At 35.3% G+C, this 20986-nt stretch overlaps 2 protein-coding genes across 2 annotated transcripts in view; both read right to left on the minus strand.

Moving 5' to 3' along the window:
• Positions 1 to 6272: 6272 nt before the first annotated feature.
• The window catches only part of LOC136798493 (pleckstrin homology domain-containing family M member 1-like), a 34114-nt gene continuing 19400 nt past the window's right edge, over positions 6273 to 20986 (minus strand). Inside the window, exons 18-22 of the mRNA XM_067055114.1 lie at positions 10747 to 10826; positions 8654 to 8705; positions 8198 to 8284; positions 7771 to 7854; positions 6273 to 7234 (exon numbers count right to left, since the gene is read on the minus strand). Of these exons, the coding sequence (XP_066911215.1) occupies positions 7073 to 7234; positions 7771 to 7854; positions 8198 to 8284; positions 8654 to 8705; positions 10747 to 10826 (465 nt within the window). The 3' untranslated portion in view covers positions 6273 to 7072. The remainder of the gene's footprint in view (positions 7235 to 7770; positions 7855 to 8197; positions 8285 to 8653; positions 8706 to 10746; positions 10827 to 20986) is intronic.
• Positions 12342 to 16486, minus strand: LOC136798392 (uncharacterized). The gene is made up of 2 exons (XM_067055000.1): positions 14785 to 16486; positions 12342 to 14036 (listed from the first exon to the last, which is right to left on the minus strand). Exons 1-2 carry the CDS (start codon positions 16330 to 16332, stop codon positions 12342 to 12344), a joined length of 3243 nt encoding a protein of 1080 aa, XP_066911101.1. The 5' UTR covers positions 16333 to 16486.

The raw sequence follows: 20986 nt of genomic DNA on the forward strand, positions 1-20986 counted from the left end.
TTTGCCCCTGTCCCCTGAGCTGAGATTGAAATTTGATCGAAATCTGCCCTGCCCCTCAAAAAAGAGTCTTGTCTGCCCTGGAGATCTCAACGGTTTCTGCCATTTATTCTGAAAAATGGGGTTTAGATTAGGGCATCTTGATTTAGCAATTCTTTTATTGATAAATAAACTTACCATATTATATACCTGCAAGCTCCCAATCCTGCATCAGCAACAAACCTTTCACATTGAAAATTGCATTTAAAATTAAGGTCAGGTTAGGCTGTCAGGCGACTATACTGGGCTATATTTTCATAGCTTGAGAATTTCCGATTTTAAACCAATGAAGCACATTAGCTTTCCCGCATTAGAATAGTTTTACGGAACCGAAAGATTATTGTCTCTTTGTCTGTGATGCCCACTGACCTTTATATAACCCTGGACCAAACAATATCTGCCATCTTTGATTGGAGTTTTTTTAGAATTGGTACCCAAGGAGAAGCCATTGCAATGTTAAAAATTAACGTCTAACGCCGCTACATCATCAAAAGAATTTGAGGAAAAGTAGACCTAGCGCTCTCGATGCATTTACACCGCTATCGAGTAGTGCCGACATTAGGGTACCAATTTTCAAAAAACTCCGATCAAAGATTTTGCTTGGCTGGGATTGAGAAGCTTTGTCCAGGGTATATAAAGGTCAGTGGTGATGCCCGATATCTGTAAAGCCCGAAGGATTAGATACCGGCAACTTTAAGCTTTCACCAGCAAAAAAAAGTGAAGCAAAAATTTGACTTTTTAAATTTCGTGCCGCGCCGATGGATATAGGATCTAGCATTTTAATTGTCTTCGGAGCGCAAGCGCAAGATCAAAAAAAGTAGGCGGCAAACGCCTTTTCTCACATCTCTCAAACTGGTGAAATTGCATATTTTAGTCACGTGACTTTGGTAGGAAATCCTTCCAAACCTAGGCTTGGGCCCAAGCTTCACTTTTCGATAAAAGCCGCAAATCTAGCATTTCGGGCTTTACAGATCTGTGGTGTGCATTTCAATATTTCTGACTTTACTTTCACGATACGGTTTTCATATCTCAGCTACGCATGGGCACTCCGGTCTTCGATCTGAGTCATGTTTTTATGGTAGGAAAAAGAGGAAAAAATCCAAGTTAGCTAACTTAAAAAAGGGTTGTGTGAGAAAAAATCCTAGTTGATCCTAACTCGGAAAAACATTTTTTGAAATGAAAATGAAAAATCGAGTTAGACTTAGTAGAGTCGAATGACGTCACAATTTGCACTTTTGTGACGTCATAATTTAGCTAGCTCGAAAATCCCTTACTCGAAAATTCCTAACTCGAAGATTCTGGGCCTACGGTTAGATTAGAGCATCGTACATTGAGACATGATGGTTGTTCGAACCCATGTAGTCTTATCCGTTTGTCTAGGAACTGTGGAACTTAATACCTCTATCTAAATTCCTAAAGTTCTTAAAAAGCTCTATTTTGTTGCATGAATAAGAAGCTCGAATCCAATCTTAGTCTTATCATGGATTTATTATAGAGACTCTGGATAAACATCGAATGAAACAGTGAAGAGCAAAGTATTGTCTTTCTATTGTTTCAGAAAACAATAAATGTACAGGCTTTGTCCGCAAAGGACAACCGCCATGGTGGTTCAAAGGACTAGAATAAAAAGGATTAATGCTCTATTTCTAAAAAGCTCTCTAACTCTTTCTATTCGTACTTTTGCTGGCCAAAATGTTGAAAATAAATGCTAGAATACCAAGCGAATACATTTATGAAATGTGGTGTGAGAAAAACATCATCAGACGAGTAAAATCAAACAAAATGCTTACTCCAGGGGAATAAGGCGTGTTCGTGGAGGTCAAAATTCTTGCAACGTTACAAATCATTTTCATAAGCTCATTTTGGGCTCAAACGAAGCTTATAACTAAGTAGAATAATATTCAGTCCAGGCAGATGTTTTTTTATTTAGAAATATTGCGTTATTCTAAAAAATCCCCAATTTTGCGCTATTTTGATGACGTCATTAAAATTGAAATTCCAATAACTTTTGATAGAATCATCAAAATAATTTCAAATTTTCACTATAGATGCATTTCAATACAAATTTTCAAAATATTTAAAAATTTTTTTAAAATCTTGATGACGTCATCAAAATGGCGCAAAATTGAGGATGTTTGCGAATTACGCAAAATTTCTAGATAAAAAAACATCTGCCAAGACTGAATCTTATTTTACTTAGTTATACGCTTCGTTTGAGCCCAAAATGAGCTTCTGAAAATGATTTGTAACGTTGCAAGCATTTTGACCCCGCCTTAATCCCCTGGAGTATAATGACACGAAATTTTGAATTGGGAATATCTTTCCAATATTTCTCCGAGAAGAGCTGAGATTGACATAAATTAGACGTGAGCCTCATAGCTCCACTGTGGTATGAAAATTTTTTGGTGGTACGTGGTGATACAGTGGATTTTTTGAGGTTGAAGTTTAACTTTAAAATTTTCTGGTGTCAATTTCAATATTCAATTTGTTATACCATAGAGGTAATGAAAAATAGATGGAGTAACAACTTTTCTGTAATAGCCAGAGAAGTCATAAAACTCTTTAGAAATTTCTTTCAAATCGGCCTCCTTTGATTACCAATCCTTGATAGCAAAAATCAGTCAAGATATAGATTATAAGAACTAAAATAAAGTTATTCTGTCCAACGAAACCTCGTATTTTTAGGTAAAATGCGAATTTTTTTCGAGTTAATTTCTTTATAGTTTTAAAAGAAGTTTTTATTTTATCGGGAAACTTTCGAGAGGTAAACTTCTTCAAATTTTGCGAATTCTTTGTTGTTTGTGGAAGGTTCTTGGCTAAAAATATCTTTAGATCTAAAATAGCAGCTGCTTCAAAATTTTGATAGAATATAGTTGAAAGATTGGCATTAATAAATATGTAAAAATTTACAAAAATTGCCAAGGATTCCCTGAGCAGCGAACATTTTAAATTCGATGTTCTGTGCTTATTCTTGCAAGGTCTTCTTATGTTTTATAAACAAAACTGTCATCACACAATGAACAAATTAAAAATGTAGCGTGATTTTATTCAAATTCTCTTCGACTCAAGTATTCCCATGAGCGAAAGCAAAATTAATGGCTTTTTCCTAAAGCAACAAAGCAACAGTTTGCTATCAACGATACAATACAATAGAATAGTAGGAGTGGTACCTCCATCTATATTTTTATTACCTCCATGGTTATACAAAGCATGTTTTTGCATCTTTCTCGCAATTTTAAACCGTCATAACGACGACATAAATTAGTAACTAACTAGATGAGTTTGAATCTCAGAGGAGAACTTAAAGTCTCATTTGGGAATTGGGTAAGTGTATTTTGATGAGAAATGCAATAAGAATGCTATGCAGAATCATTTTACTGGTGGAAGGAGGGTGAATAATAATGTCATTACTGCGGACAAGGCTTTGAACATGAGAAATCGGTAAAAATCAGTCAGTTGTTTATCCAGTGTCAATAATAATTCCATGGTCTTATCCTATTGTCTATTATCTGCGCACTTTATTATCATCGGCTTTTATTAAGCCCCATTCATGACATGGATAGATAGCTCAATCGGTTAGAGCAATCTAAGATTGAGATACGAGAGTTCAAATCCAAGCGTAGTCTTATTCTATTGTCTATATCTGCACACTTCAATATTTCTATCAATCAAAATTCTACACCCCTTCTTTTACTCTTACTCGGCCATGTTTTTGTAAGTAAGAATGTTCATCTGGTGGCTGTCGGCGGAGCCGGGAGTGAGGGAGTCTATCCCCTTTTCTATTTGCGCTAGACCTGGGAGATCGAATGCTGAGGTGGAGCGCCACACCTACTCTCAGCTCCCAGTAACTTACCATGTTTTGAGCATTGCGAATACGCATCTTTCTGGAAAAAATCAGAAAAAACTAAAGATAAAAATTCAAACCAGTTTTTCCGGCCGGAAAAAAATGTTTTTTGAAAATCGGGCTCGGTCACATATTAGGTATTGTCATTTTGCATCACTGTGAAAAATTTCATAAAAAAAACAAAGTACAGCTCGAGAAATTAAAGAAATACTGTCTTTCCGGCAAAAATAAGTTGTTCATGCGATTTTTAAATAGTTCCGGCTTCAAAAATCAATTTTATTGAAAATTGAAACATGCTTGATGGTGGGCATTGCTATCAATAATGTTTTTGAACGAAAAAACAACCAATTATAAGGATATCTTTGTGCCAAAATCACACCGGGGTACCCGGAGGTAGGTCCAAAAACTCAAGCCCCTTTGGGAAAATTAGAAAGTCCATCTTTTACAATTTACAAAGGAACAAGAGATACTTTTATGGACCTACCTGGTTATGCATTTAACACATATATAATTGATATCTACGTGAGCGTGACCATTAAACAATCATTCAGAACACAAATAGTGACGATCTATTAAAATTAGCCGTTTGTTTCTTATAAAAAAAAAACGTTTAAAAACCAAAATTTCATGCTGTTGAAATATTCTTTCATATTCAAGACTTCGTGGGCAAAAAAAAAACATCGATCTCATCAAAATATTGAGTAATTTGGCTAAACATTGATGTATGCTTATTAATAATGATTCTTATAGATAAAGATGTATTTTTTGAGGCAACAAAATCTTTTTGCAAAAATCTGCTTGAGCCATCTTTTACCTATAATGGTACCCTACTTTGCTGCAAAAAAATTGAAAAAAATTAATGATCCAATTTTTCACCCGTTTTTTGGCCCAAATTTGCCTAAAAAAATTCTTATCGAAAATTGGGCTCCGTCACATTCGAGGGTTTATAGTTATGCATGTTTGTGCAAAAAATCAGAAAAAAACTAATGAGCCAATCTCGAGAAAAGCTGGTAACGAACGAACGAACGAACGAACGAACGAACGAACGAACGAACAAACGAACGAAGAACGAACGAACGAACGAACGAACGAACGAACGAACGAACGAACGAACGAACGAACGAACGAACGAACGAACGAACGAACGAACGAACGAACGAACGAACGAACGAACGAACGAACGAACGAACGAACGAACGAACGAACGAACGAACATACAACGGTTAATTTATAGGACCTCCACCGGGGTAGGCCCAAAAACTAAAGCCCATTTGGGAATTAAATTGTCTTTTTTATTCTCTTTTCTCTTGACATATTCATTAAAGCAAAGCAACTTTTTATAAGAGCCTTTTAACTCATTATTTATGGTTGATGCTTTCAACTTATTAGAAAATCATTCAGTTTGTGTGTTGAGTTTGTATAAATGCATATGCAAATGCAAATGCAGCTGTCTGTGTCTTTATTTCATGAACCCCCTCGTAGCTCCATTTGGTCAAGAAAGTTTCTTTTACAAATTACCTCATATGGCAATAGAGAAAATATTTTTCATAATAACTTGTCATCTGGCAAAATAGCTCAAAAGTGTTCTTCATTCTAAATCGTCATTTGGCAATAGAGTTAAAAATCAAAAGTGAAAACATAACCTTACAATTATGCCATCTTACAAACAAATGACATATTTTTAAGTCATTGGGATAATTGAAAACACTTTTTTTTGGTCGTGGCAAATAGAAAGAGTCTTTGAATAATAGCCGTGGCACTTAAAGAGTTAATAAGTTTGTTTACAGTTTGTTGGTTTTTATAAGAATAGTGTACTTTGGATGAGGGTCAAGTATTCTTAAGAAAGTGCCAAAATTGAGGGTGGGTGAAATATTCTTAACATATTCTTACTTTTTTAAACTTGACTTTTTTAAAAACATGACAAATTATCAATTTGAGAGTTTTGGATTTTTTAGTGGACATTTGGGTTAAAATTACATTTCTTCCTCAAAGCTTCTATTTATCTCTAACAAAGGAAGCAGTTTTTCCTGTTAACCGAATACAAAATGACTGTATTCTTATCAAACTCTGTGAAATTCACCCTAGATGGTATTCTTAGGGTATTCTTACGATTTGGCCAATTTTCACCATGATATTCTTATAGAAGATATTCTTATAAAAAAAAGCGTGTAATTCACAGGAGATGGTTTTGGTAATTTTCATTTTATTTAGCGTAGTTTAGAAGGGGGAGGTTGGTAGTTGCCACCATTGAGTTTAAAGCCCGAAGGGCTAGAGTACAATCTCTAACCTTTCTCAGGCAAGAAAAAGTCAAGCCTTAAAAAATGCGCCGTATTTTTGACGACAGATTGAATCTAGCAATTCCTTTGTTTACGATTAATTTGAAAAAGTCAACTTAATTAGAATAATTTCAATGTTATCAGAATATAAGACAATTCTAGAATGTTAAAATAAAGATCTAAATTACTTTCAAATATACATCATAAATTATTAAGAAATTGCCAATATGTACAAGAAAGGAAATTTATAAAAAATTGCAGCTGTTTCTAAAATGTAATAGAAAATTCAAGCTAAAAGATATAAAAACTTTCAACAGCATTCGCACCCAGTAACCTATTTGTTGGGTAATATCCTGGAATTAGAAGATTCTTGCTTAATGGGCAATTCCACAAAAATATTTTAGGGGTGTGTTTTATGATACTCGACATTCTTGGGATGTCTGCATATGAAAGAAACCATTTGATTAATGCAACAATAAACTCATTTCTATAGATCTATAGTCCAAATTTCGTGAATCAATGGGCTCGAATAGTTTAAAAAGTAAACGCAAAAATGAGGAGATATTAAATCCCACCATTCTGGAGGATTCATTCTTGAAACATCGAAGATTCAAAACTGTCAAATTTTACAATCTAAAACTGACCATAAATTGATATCCTCAACACCCCTACACAACTATTTTTGGAAAAGCCCAACGAGCCAATAAACATTTTTTAGGTCCGTGGAAGACATCCACCAATTAGATTACATCACGTGACATCCAAACTGACCAGTCATCGTCAAACAATTCTAATCATCAAATCAGGAGGGATAAACCAATGAAAATGCACCAAAGTATACAGGCTGGCCAATCAAAACGCACCAAAGTATAGAGACTGGCCAATCAAAACGCACCAAAGTATAGAGACTGGCCAATCAAAAGACACCAATGCCAATACTTTCTTTAGAGGTTACAGTCAGCCTCCTTTCCATTTCATCTTTTTGACTGCTTTGTGTCCGCAAATGAATTCGGACACATTTCGGACAGCGTTTATCTTGACGGCAGACTCGATGAAATGTTGATAAACAACCAGGACACTGAGATAGAGGAAAGAAAATCTGAAATTAATCATCAGAAAGTTTGAAAATACCTTCGAATTAGTGTTCTGTGGATTGGTAAAATGTCTTTCTTTCGGGAATTTCAAATTCCATTGTTCACAGCGTTAAATATCTATTTGGAATTCTCAAATTTTTTTCTTCATTGGTAATTGGCAAAGTTTTCTAATATGGATGGAATTCAGAGTGTTTTTTTACCGGAGATGACTTTCACACTGAATCAAAGCCTGAATTCCCAGCTGGCACACAACGTTGTTTCAACGTTTATTTAACGTTCACAACGTCCATATAACGCTAGATGAACGTTGTGTGCCAGCTGGGTTATATCCAATGTAGGTATGTGAACCTTTATAAACTAAATCCTTTTGTCACAAGGGATCGGGTTCTTGTTTCAATTTACTAGATCGACTGGCGTCAAGTATTGATAAACTCGAGTTTTAAATCTTTCCATGAAGGGCTTAGCAAAATGGGTTGATGGATGTATTAAGAAAATTTTCCGAAAAAGACAACAGCGATACCTGAACAGCGATGTCGATTTGGAAGGGATAGATGATTTGAGTGTCGTTACAATATTCACAGATGAAACCTTTTTGACAACAAAGCTGTAACAAAAGAAAGAAACATTTTCAACAATCAAAATTTATCGAATCACAAAAAATTTCTTCCTGGCAATCTTGAGATAGTTGCAATTTGAACCAAACATAGGGTTTTTTTTTGTTAACAGTCAATTACGATTGGACTATTTCCCGGCATTCCTTTTATTTGATTTTAATCTGTCGTCACATTTGTATAGAATTCACCTGCAAGGGCTTCATTGAGGTTACACCCCGGCCACGATTCGAATGCAATCCCGTCAAAGCTTGGGGTGTGCTACAAACCCGTTTGAAAGGCTCGGTGCACTTGATAGCAAGATGACGGTTGTACTAGAGAGGATATTGAACTTACAGTGCATTTGTAGATGTGTTTAGTGAATTGTGCGATCACTTTTTTCAAATGGTGTGATAATTGCCCACTGTGAACTTGTATCAAATCCTGTGTTTGTGGAGAAAATCGAAAAAGAAATTTGTTTCAGAGCTTTAAGAAATTTTTGCGAATAAAAGTGAGCGCGTATAATCGCAGGTCTATAAGGAGCACGAATCCGTTAGTGGATGTCAGCAGCCTAACAGTGCTACTCCCAGCTGGCGAACAATATTGTTTCAACGTTCATCTAACATCTAACATGATATGGACGTTGTGAACATTAGATAAGCGTTGAAACAACCTTGTGTGTCAGCTGGGCTGATGCTTGCCAAATAGCAACTTAAAAAAGTTAGTTAAGAAAGTTTGCCCAAATTTTGGTCGCTTCTGAACATACATCTAGACTAAGTTTTTTGAGCCTGAAAACTAGATAAAAAGGCTTACCAACAAGGAGTATTGATGGATATCATCACAAAGATATTCTCTTGGCCATAACCTGAAAGATAAACATATTGATTTGCCGCCTGGGCTATTAGTAGGGGGGAATTTGTAAACTCGCTCGACTTTTTTTAGTCAAAGCACTTGTTATACATTTTTGGAAAGTTAAGGGGAAGGGGAATCAAAGTAGTTTAATCGTACCGGGTGTCCCAGAAAAAAGTTCTGCTCTTTGAAGTGAGTTTTTTCGAGTTCTATGAATTTTTAAAAGATCAATCCTTTTGCATTGGAAAGAGGAAAGATAAACTTAAATTTTGAGGGGTCATTTATCAAATTTGGTCAACTAGATTAAAAATTATGCTGAAATTAATAAAAATTTCACATTTTGAAAAGACTCAAAAACGTTGAAAAGCGACCTATCAAATTTTATAACCTAATTATTACTTTTTCGCAGGAATAAAGAATTTAAAGTGGACATGATAACAAAAAATGCTTGAAATAATTCTCTAAAGGACTAAAAATTTTCATTTGGGTCATTTCAAATTATTTTCTATGGAATTCAGCTTCAAGTTTTGGCTTAAGGACCCCAAAAGTCAAAAGTAGGGCTGATTTTATCAGTGTAGCTATTGAAGTCAAATATCGGTTGGAATTGTCAAGTTTTTCAGATAGATTTCTTTGTTTCACTTAAAATCTTACTTCGTTTTTCATAAAAAGATACTTCCATTAGGGTTTTTATTGCTTCAACAATGAAAATCATGATCCATGCAATTATGCTTCTATAACAATTTGATAGGTCGCTTTTAAACGTTTTTGAGCAATTACAAAAAAAAGAATTTTTTATTCATTTTGGCTTAACTTTTGATCCAGTTGACTAAATTTGACAAATGACCCCTCAAAATTTAATTTTATCCTTCCTCTTTCCAATGCAAAATGATTGATTGTTTAGAAATTCATAGAACTGGAGAAAATTCATTTCAAAGAGCGGAACTTTTTTCTGGGACACCCGGTAGAAATTTTAGCGTTTTAGCGAGTTTTTCCTATTTTCGCTAAAATAAATCTCGCTAAAACACGCCGAATCGACAGATCGCTAAAATTTATCCACGCGAAGTTTCTGGTTATATTGCCTTGATACATTTTTATCAATAGGAAGGGTTTCAACGCAAAGAAATGCTAGAAGACGAATTCAGTCAATCATGTAATACGAGTATTCGCTAAAATTTATCCACGCGAAATATTTTGAAATCGTGATTCGCTAAAATAAATCCAAAAAAAATTAAGATTTTTCTGACCAGCTAATATACGCTAAAATTAGTCTCGCTAAAATTTGTACGATTAAAGTAATAGGTGCCAATTTTTTTTCGGACACTTTGGTGTGTTTTTCGGACAAATATGACGGTCTCAGGCAAAAATCATAGGGTCAAAATTTAATGAAAATTTTAGCTTGAGAAAGGAAAGACCTGTTGTATATATTTGGAAAGCTCTCTAAAAATTAAGATTAGAGATATATTGCGAGTATAGGTGATTTCTGTACCTAACTGGAGATATTGAGCTTCAAAAAGTGGAAAAAATAGCTGCTTCTGGCTGAAAAACACTAGTTTTAAGGGTCAGTATGATGTTGTTACCTTTTTGACAGCGTATTGCACATGGTATTATATATCACCAAGTAAATCTTATTTAATGTCAAGTAATTCAAAAATGGTAATTTGGCGAATGACCAAAATGTAATTTTTGGCAGGGATTTAATTTGGCGAACGCTCAATTTTGTAAAATTTGGCGGGGATTTAATTTGGCCATTAGGTACCCGAGAGTACGTGTAACATAAGATCGTTTATAAAGGCAAAATACAAGATCAGCTTAAGAAAGGCAAAAATAGTTTTCTGAAATTTCTGGATAAAAAACATGATTTTCCCTTTAATTTTGGCGGGGATTTAATTTAGCGAAAGGGAAATTTCGAAAAAATTTGGCGGGGATTTAATTTGGCGAATTGCCGAATTTGGAAATTTTGGCGAGATTTATTCCCGCCAAAATTTATCCACTTAAGGTATCAGGTTGACAACGTATGTGTTATGTTGCATCTTAATTTATTGTTTTATCTAGCGTACCTTATGCGGAAATCTTCAGCAATTTCATTTCTGCATGTCTGAATGTATTCCTTGACGTACTGAAGTTGCTGACGTAATGTCTACAAGAAAAAAGTTCAAAATCAGTTCAAAGTTCCCATTCCTTCCAATTCTGTTCAGCTCATAGATGGCCCAGCCAGCTGACCCTAGACCTCGTTAAAACAATTAAAAGACTGTCTTAACGTCATAGGTTACAGGGCTATCCACGTTAAATATCCGCTTTTAATGAATGAATTAGACCTACCTACTAACAGTGGGCAGAGTAATCGCCTATACCCTTACGAGAAATTCCGTTTCTTACACTCGTGCAAGAATTAATAAAATTTTCTTTTACATTTTAGATAGTATCTATTTAAGGCCAAAAATAACTACCTACTCTTGGCCTCTCCCGCTAATTAATTTTTCGAAAAATTTCCAACCGGGGCATTCTTATTCCAACCCCCGTCCGCTTATTAATTTTTGGTACTTTAAATGGGATTAATTTTTGCGGGGATTAATTTTCATGGGGATTTCACGGATTTTGCGGATTCGGGCATCATCCGCGAAATTACGTCCCAATGGAAATTTGGAGGCCTTATCCGCGAAAAATTTCTAAACAAAACTTAACATATATCAAATAAACTACTTTTGAATGTTTACTGGCATCAAAGAAGCGCCAACAAGGCGTTTTTCAACAACCAGCATGCATGGTTGACAGTGAAAGGGACAAAATCGTGAAAATATTGTCATCCAATAGTTCCATCCGCGAAAATAAGTCTCTGTAAAACCTTAAAACTTGGCGGATGAGCTCAAGCGCGTAATTTAACTCCCGTGAAAATTAATCCCATTAAAGTATTTCTATCAGCCAGGATATTTGTTTTTTTTCTTGCCAAAATCTATTTTTTATTTACTAGACACGAGATACGAAATTTTCTAACCCCCCTACTCATTAAGTTTTGAGATTTTTCCCAACCCTCTCATCTATTAGGTACCCGAGAGTACACCGACCTTTAAAAAGCGATTTGAGCAGGTATCACGGCTTCCTCGATAGAAACGATTATACACTTTCGATAAGCAAAATCTCGCAAAAACGATTAAAAAAAGATTACTTCATAAATAAGGCAATAATTCACCGTTGCGCAACCTTTAGATTGTTTTGAAGAAAAGCCGAAAAACTGAATTTTTGAATGGAAAACTAACTTTCAATAAATTGGTCCCGGTCACATTTCGACCAAGATCAAAACGAACCATAAGATCTGATTAACAGAAGATGTGATTAACAGAAGATCTGATTAACAGACGAACCGTTTTTTTGAATTAAAAATCCAAATTTAATGTATTATTTATAAAAAGCGTTTCAAACGGTAATAAAATGAAAAAAAACTTCCAAGTCCAAGTATAAATTGTTAAAAAATATATTTTAGGAAGATTTTCAAATGCTCTATAAGACTATCACCACGCAAAATGAGACACCTCATTCAATACGAAAATTCCCCTTATTCTTTATGAAATACCTATCTTACATTTTAATAATAAAAAATTACTACGTCTTTCAAGCTTTTATGCAAATAATGATCGCCCTCAATAAGGATACCGGATTACACGCAAGTGACTCTTACTTCCTTTGGATATTTGATGAATCTGTGAATCCAATGAAATTCTAGGAATCGTTTGTCAGTAATAGAACTATCGTCAATAATTTCATCGATAAACTCTTTGGATGTCACTTTCCTTGCATCTTCTCGTTTCATAACATCTGAAATGATCAATTTCAAGTAACCACGCAATGACGGTATTATTTCCAATTTTGATAAGGTGGTAACACTGGAGGAAGAAATTTGTTTTAATGTACCTTCCAAGATCGGCTGAACCTCTTTGAACCATTCAGAGCTTTCGTTGTAATACATACAATGATCTCTAATAAAGATTCCTGAATATACTTTAAACATTTTTGTAAAAGCGTTGTCTTCCTCCGACAAATGCAATCTACCGAGATGGGGTAAAAATAGCTCTGATAATATATTGGAATCAAATTTAATCCAAAAATTAATTTCGAAAAGTGGGGTTTTCCCTTTCAACATGTTTGATAGTTTGGAAATATCGAAATCAATAGAAAGTTTTAAGAGAGGTTGTTTAAGCAGAGTGTATCTATTCAGCTTTCCAAAGGCACATTCGTCAAAGGTCCTGAGCAACGATTGAAACTTTAAAGTACGTTCAAAAGTGTCTTGGAATTGCTGAACGGTGGTGCAGTGATGGAGGTCTAATTCGATGGTTCTCTGAATGAACCAATCCATTCTCAAAAGGTCTCGTATATGCTCGTTTGATAATCGTTCTGTCATGAGCAATGAACTTACGACGCTTAAAAATGGACTTAATACGTTTACGATAGGTTCTGCTGAGAAATTCTGCTGGTCACCGACGTCTGAAAGATTTGCAACTGTTTCTTTAAGGACCGGCAAAATATGCGTGAAAATGTCACGTCGTTCAAAATGTTTGACATGGTCTAAAAAGTAATTACTTGCACAAATCTTGAATCGACTAAGAAGTTGGCTATCTTCAAGATATGATTGGAGCAGGCTAACAATCTCAACATAGGGTGTGGTTCCATTTAAATCAGAATTTTGTCCAACAACGTAAAGTTTTGTGGTGCATCGCATTGAAATGTTACATTCGTGGTGCTCCAGATCTTCCTCCAACATTTCAGCGTTTTCGTAAACCACAACCGGCGATTCGAAGCCCGATACGTAATTTCGAGAGACAACTAGAACATTTCCTTGACGTAGGAAGTCGCATGGGTTTTCATCATTGTTGAAATCGTTTCTTGAGGAATGGAAGAATTTAACTTGTTCGTTTGGTGGAACAGGGAAATTAACACTGTCTGAAACAAGAAGAAATCCTTCCTTTGGTTTTGGCAGTAAGCGCTCTTCAAATATGGCTTCGCCGAAAGAGGATACATGCACGGCTGGACTTCCAATAAGGAAATTCACGGGAGTTTCTGAAACACCATGTGCATATTCGTAGAGTTGTGTTTCAGCTATACTTTTCGTTTTCTTCACAATCTCTTTTGTATTTCTCAGATTGCAAGTTAAGTGAATGATTTCAAAACCCTTGAAATGAATTTTAAGCAAACTCAATTCTTTTGATTTCGCACGGTAAGCCGAGTTAGGTGCGATCCAACACACGGGAAGATCATCCAACCATTTAACGTCAATTTTTTGTTGAACATCTTCATTCCATTCGTCGAAGAAGATCGCTTTGAAGTGCTGTCTTATCCATGGCATCTTCAAACTTTCCTGCAAAAGAAACAAGGTAAGTTCTCAGCATAATTTTAGAATATTCTTTTTGGCATGTCTTTTGTCGCAGTTCTGGTTGTTTCCTTTCACTAGTTACAGAATATGGCCCCCCAAAATTGTAGGTGCCCCCCCCCCCATCTTGGGCCCTGGAATAGAACTAAAAATTCTAAAGATGGGTAATAGATAAGACCTGTGGAATTATTTTGCTATTTACTTGACAAAAAATTAACTTTGCATACATACAATATTATTATTTTCTAAATCAGCAAAAACGGCAAATATTGTCATTTTAATGAATTCTTTTATAATTGTAAACTTTTTGAATTTTGCTCAGTGGTTCTCAAGTCATGAACTTTTGAAGCCAAAAATTTGCTTTTGAAAAAGCCCAAAACATGCCAAAAATGGGGTATCAAATTAAATTATTTTTTAAAAATTTATTTTTTACTAAAAACTTTTTGAAAAATCGCTCAGAATTACTATTTTCCTATTTTTCGCCATAACTTTTGTTAGGATAATTGATAAAAATCAGCTGAGATCATTGTGTCGTAAAAGCCATTAAAAATGTGAAAATGTGGTTTTCCGAATAGAATAGCGCACAAGAAAACCACTGTACCAATTTTAAAAAGCTATATGCCAAATTTTAAGTCTTGACAATCAAAAAAGGATATAGTAAAAATTCACGTAATTTTGGACACAACCATCAAAAATGAAAATGCACAGGTCGACAAAATACAAATGATTGACTTACGATTGCAGACTTGCCAGTGATAACAGTGATTCCTTTCTCTTCAAGATGGGCTTTTCGGTCGTGGTACAATAAGCCTTCTCCATTACAAATGACATACAGTATTCGATCTCTAAATGTATCATTTTTACTTAATATGATGGCTTTTTCAAATAATAAGAAAGTTTTTCCTGTTCCGAAACCAGCCATAAATATAACTTTATTGTAACATGGATCTTTGCTGCTTATTACTGGAAGTTGCTGTTTTGAGTAGAAAACTATATTGTGTGTATTGGAGAGAGAATCGATTGCATTTCTAACATATTCAAACAGATGGGTCGTAGTGATTGGTCTTGGCTGGTCTTTGGTTGACATGTGGATTGAGAACACTATCAGTTGGAGGACCTTCTTGAGTTGTTCCAGAGGATGTAGATGAGGAAGCTGGTACAGACACGCCGAACGGTTGTTTAAAACGTTTGATAGCCATGTCCTTAAATCAGTACTCAGGTCGATGAAATGGTGATTTGAAAAGTTGATGGTGTTTTTTTCTACGCATATCACAGGATGGAAGGACCACCCTGGTCCAAGTTGATCACCGAGTTGCTTCTCCAGCGCTGAATGATACTTGTTAAGCTGTTTGAATGCTGTTGTCTTACTCGTCAGTGTTCTTTTCACTTCCACACCAATGATGAGCTTGCGTGACCAAGAGAAGATGAGCATATCAAATTCTTGGTGCATCTGACTAGTGACATCTGTCATGAAATTGACTGATGATAAAACTACAATGTCCTGCAGTATTTCATCATTCTTTAGTGAAAACAATTTCTCGAAGAAGGAACGTTCGTTTTTCTCTCCACGACTAGCCAACTTCAAATTGATAAACCAGCTGAGTATCGGATCCTGTGGCGGTAGTTTGGCTATTTGTTTTTCCACTTTCACTTTCATTTTGTTCGCAGTCAAGATGTTCAAAATGGAAGAGCTCGGTGCGATACTGTTCAGCTCTTTAGTACACTCCTGAGTGAATGTAGGTGATGTTGTCATTGGCAAATTCAGCTTACTAACGTCCAGTTCCTGAGTTAACAGGTACATCACTTTCACTTTTAGAATCCACTTTTCGTATTCTGTTTGATCGATTTCACTACCTTGTTTTTGGGTTTGAAGAAAGACGTCTAAGTCCTTGGTAAGCCAAAATTTTGGAGCTTGTTTCTTAAGATTCTCAAGAGTTTGTCTCATTTGATTTTCAATGTCCGGTTCAAGGTCTGCAGTTGACGATTCTTTAAAATACTGACTGCATACAAATTCTGATGATATAAAGATTGGTTCATGGTGATTTGAGTCGAAAACGAAAGATTCCCCGTACTCTCTCTCTAAAAGATATTCAGCAGCTAGGATCGGATCTTGAAACGTTTGTCCGTTGCCAACATTAAATTGTCGGTCTTGGTTTGCAAGGACTTTCTGTTGGTTGACGAATGAACCAGTAATTTGTTGATGTAACGATTTCGAAGATGTACATCTTAAAGGGTCGATTGCTCGAGGTGCCAACTTGATTAATTCTTGTATCAAATTAGCCATTTTAATTCTTAACCCCTTTCATCTCTATTAAAGAAATTCTGATAAACTAAAAGAGAAAAATTGTACTCATTTAAAATGGAATTTACGTCACGCACTCCATAATCAAAATAGTTTTACTAATGAAATGATTGTTTTAATCGGTTCTAATGACAATCTTGAGTAGAATTTTTTTTTATACGAAACATTTTATAAGAACAATGAGGCTTAAAAATGCCAAAAAATAATAACAAATTAAGAACAGTGGAGAGGCTGAAGTTAGAGTTATAGCAAAAAGAATCACTGGTTTCTAAAATCCTCTATAGTAAATAGCCAAAACTTGTTTTTTACCTTAGAAAAAATAAGAACAAAATAAGAATAATTCAAGGCTCAAAGTGCCAAAAAAAATTTGAACAGCCGAGCCTCAGCAAAAATTTACTGGTTCTTATAAAAAAAAAGTGTAGCCTGTGAAAAACCTATTATTAGCATTATAATGATTCATTTTAACTTAAGATTTTTCAAAGCAAAATAAAGTGAAGTCAAAATATTAACTTTAATATTTCGTGTCGATGAATTAAATCTAGCCTTCAATTTTGTTTTCGAACTGCGTAAACAAGATTTGATTTTCCTAGCTAGTAAATCAGCGAGATTCTCGGGGGGGGGGGGGGGGGCACTCGGCACTCATATGATCTGGCCTACGTCATGTGCCGCGCTTAAGGGTGAGGTTTTTCAACATTCCAAAATGCACTGTAAGTGTGTGTTTCTGTGAAATTGCACTGCAAGGGTCAAATTTTAAAACAAATTCAAAATAATTGATAAAAAGAAAGGTTTTTACTTCTCGTTTGTATGAAAAAGTTTCTCTTGTCTGATAATTACAGCTGACAAGAATAATTTTCTCAGTTTTTCTTTGAAACAGAAAATTTCCCAAGCTACTTTTATCACGCAGATTTACAGCTGAAAAATATAGTGCACTATAAGGGTTGGATAAATCATGAGAAAATGCACTGAAAGGGTACCTTTTCAGCCATATTGAACTGCACTGTAAGGGTAAGATTACGAAAAACAGATTTTGCGCGGCACATACCGTCGTTTCGAAATCGAGTGCCAATTGAAAATATATTATCAAAATGTATGGAGGTAGAAATTCTCTAATCAAATCTTTTTAATCAAGAGACGAGAAATGACCGTAAAATTATCATCCCGTTCCAGAAATAACTACCTTTTAAGGCTGCTACCCACTCAGCATTTTATGGTCGGCGAACAAGACGCACGGCTTGGGCGCTTTGGTTGCTGAACGCTTTTCCCATTCCACTCATCCAAAATAGATATGCTGCACTTTTTTTCTTTTTTCTATTGTTTAAATTCTTTTGCACACGGTACAAGAGAGTTAAATGTCTCTTCTGATTGGCTAATTAAAAAAGAACAAAAGGGAAGCTGAACAGCTCAGCGAAAAAAGTTGAAAAGTTTCAGTTGCACTCAAAGCCACAGCCTTTGAAGGCTTGATTTATGTAATTTATGCAATAATTAAGCCGCGCGCCTTGTTCGCTAGCCAGTACCTTCCCACAAACCAAATTTTTTTCTTTGTTTTATGGTCAGTTACACTTTGAAGCGTTTGTCGAAAGTTATCGCACTGTGGTGGAGAGTGACGTCGATTCCGTGCAGAGTGCATAAAGGCGGGAAAAACACGGAACTCGAAAGCAAAGACTGGAATGGACGACCGAATAGAATTTCTTGCGCGTCGATGTCAAATCTAGTCTTAATTTTAGAGTTCCGTGCATAAAATCAAAACAAAAGAATCCTCGGGATCGGGGTAAAGTTTTGGTGAGCTAAAAATGCTTGTTTTTCAACAGGCTCTTAATTTAATAAAAAAGGAAACCTCCCTTCTTCAAAAGGTTTTCTTCCTTGCAGAGAAACAACCAAAATCAAAAAACTCTAGTCAAAACACTAGCCATAGCCAGTCTTTGAAACAGGGATATAAAATAATGAGGATTCCAAGACTAGTATTTGATGGAATAAGTCGATCTCGTACAATTCCAAGATACGGAGGTACAAAATAAAAATAAATATTTGCTACATCATTATTTACTTTAAAAAAATAAGTTTTTATAAAAGTTGTAATAAAATTATGACCATGACTGTAAAATCTTAAAAGGAAAGTCAGATAAAAATAACAATATTTAGGTTCCTCCCAAAGTTCACAGTTCTAGTTTCCAAAGTTGAGGAATTTGAAAGTTTTTTTAATCTTCACTCAAAATTAATTGGTAGTAAACCTTTAAACTCTTATTATACAGAACAAAACTTTTCACATAAAAATATAAAAAATCTGTCATTGTATCAACTTCAGCGCATAAGTTTTAAATCAAAATCAAAAAAATAGTGTCAAGTTTTGATATATCAAGATTTGTCAATGACAATGGTCACTGGTGCTGAGAGCTGAAGAAAATCATTTCCACACCCAGCAACATTCATTAAATTCTTTCGAATCGAATACAATCAAATTTCAGTTTACTTTCAATCGTATTTCAATTTACATTCTACATTTATGCATTTATGTCACATTTTCAAACAAGCGATCACAAACCACGTCGAACCGCCAATAAAAACAATAACAAACAAACAGTTATTCTTTCCACTGGAATAAGCGAGGGATAAATTCTTCTAGGTTTCAAGTCATATCCAAAAGATATTCGTTGCCATCCCAAAACATACAGCACTGTTATGGCTAGGATCCAACCCAAAACAAAGAAATGGTTTGATAATTTTCATTCACCATAACAGGATTGTAGAAGCCGAGAGATTAAACTTTTATGGAAATAACCCAGCCACTCTGCTGCTGTTGAGTTGATCATGCAATGATAAAATTTCGATCTTCTAAATGCGCCGCGCCGAAGAGAAAATCTTGGACGGACTTTCCCGTCCAAAAACATTCGATTCCACGGCAAAAAGTAACAGACGTTAAATCGCGATAAACAAGCTAGATGCTGAATGGACCTACCTGATGATGAAAGTTAGATAGCAATGCGAGGAGAAAAAAATCAGTCAGAAAATATATCGTTTAGCGAAAATGCATAACGCAAAAAATTCATCATTGATTGTTGATGGGGGGAGAGGGAAGGGTTGTAGGGAAAAATTAATAGAAAGTTCTGGTCGCAAAAATCAGTTTTATTGACAATTGAATCATGCTTGATGGTGAGCATTGTTATCAATAATGTTTTTGTGTGAAGAACATAGAAATACAAGGAAAACATATAATGAAAATCTGCAAAGACGGCGATTTCCGGCATTTTCAACCGGAAAAATTTTTTTCTCAAAAATCGAACTCGGCCATGTTTTGAGCATTGCAAATACGCATCTTTCTGCAAAAAATCAGAAAAAGCTAAAGATGAAAATTCGAGAAAATGTAAAAAAAAACGGTTTTCCGGCATATTTCTGGCATTTTCGGCCGGGAAAAAATATTTTTCGAAAATCGGGCTCCGTCACATTTTAGGTATTGTCATTTTGCATCAGTGTGCAAAATTTCATGAAAAAATATAAAGTACAGCTCGAGAAATTCAAGAAATACCGTTTTTCCGGCGAAAATAGGCTGTTCCGGCGATTTTTAGAAAGTTCCGGCTTCAAAAATCACTTTTATTGACAATTAAACCATGCTTGATGGTGGGCATTGCTATCAATAATGTTTTTGTGTGAAAAAACAACGAAATATAAGGAAAAAGTCCGATGAAAATCTGCAAAAACGGCGATTTCCGGGATATTTCCGGCATTTTCAGCCGGAATAGAATTTTCTCTCAAAATCGGACTAGGCCATGTTTTAGACATTGTTAATACGCATCTTTGTGCAAAAAATCAGAAAAAACTAATGATGAAATCTAGAGAAAATGCCAAAAAACCGGTTTTTCCGGCATATTTCCGGCATTTTCGGCCGGAAAAGTACGTTAATTGAAAATCAGGCTCTGTCATATTTTAGGTATTGCCATTTTGCATCAGTGTGCAAAATTTCATGAAAAAATATAAAGTACAGCTCGAGAAATTCAAGAAATACCGTTTTTCCGGCGAAAATAGGCTGTTCCGGCGATTTTAGAAAGTTCCGGCTTCAAAAATCACTTTTATTGACAATTAAACCATGCTTGATGGTGGGCATTGCTACAAATAATGTTTTTGTGTGAAAAAACAACGAAATATAAGGAAAAAGTCCAATGAAAATCTGCAAAAACGGCGATTTCCGGGATATTTCCGGCATTTTCAGCCGGAATAGAATTTTTCTCAAAAATCGGACTAATCCATGTTTTAGGCATTGCTAATACGCATCTTTGTGCAAAAAATCAGAAAAAACTAATGATGAAATCTCGAGAAAATGCCAAAAAAACGGTTTTTCCGGCATATTTCCGGCATTTTCGGCCGGAAATGAATTTTTTTCGAAAATCGGGCTCCGTCACATTTTGGGCATTACCATTTTGCATCTTTGTGCCAAAAATTAGGAAAAACTAATGAGCCAATCCCGAGAAAAGCTAGTAACGAACGGACGAACGAACGAACGAACGAACAGAGGTTAATTTATAGGACCTACAGCCCACCGGGGTAGGTCCAAAAAGCGGGCTACTTGTTCGCCGACCATAGAATGCTGAGTTGGTAGCGGCCTGGTAGACGCATGAAGGTAATAAAGATACAGATGGAGAGAAAA

The sequence above is a fragment of the Clytia hemisphaerica genome, unplaced genomic scaffold (assembly GCF_902728285.1).
Source record: "Clytia hemisphaerica strain Z4C2 unplaced genomic scaffold, Clytia hemisphaerica genome assembly, whole genome shotgun sequence".
NCBI classification, from domain to species: Eukaryota; Metazoa; Cnidaria; class Hydrozoa; order Leptothecata; family Clytiidae; genus Clytia; species Clytia hemisphaerica.

What these genes read in the sequence shown, in the direction of transcription:
- LOC136798392 (XM_067055000.1), bottom strand. Translation starts at nt 16,332, where the DNA reads ATGGCTAATTTGATACAAGAATTAATCAAGTTGGCACCTCGAGCAATC. An exon ending in TCACTGGCAAGTCTGCAATC is followed by an intron (nt 14,037 to 14,784) that starts GTAAGTCAATCA and finishes TTTCTTTTGCAG; the next exon opens with GAAAGTTTGAAGATGCCATG.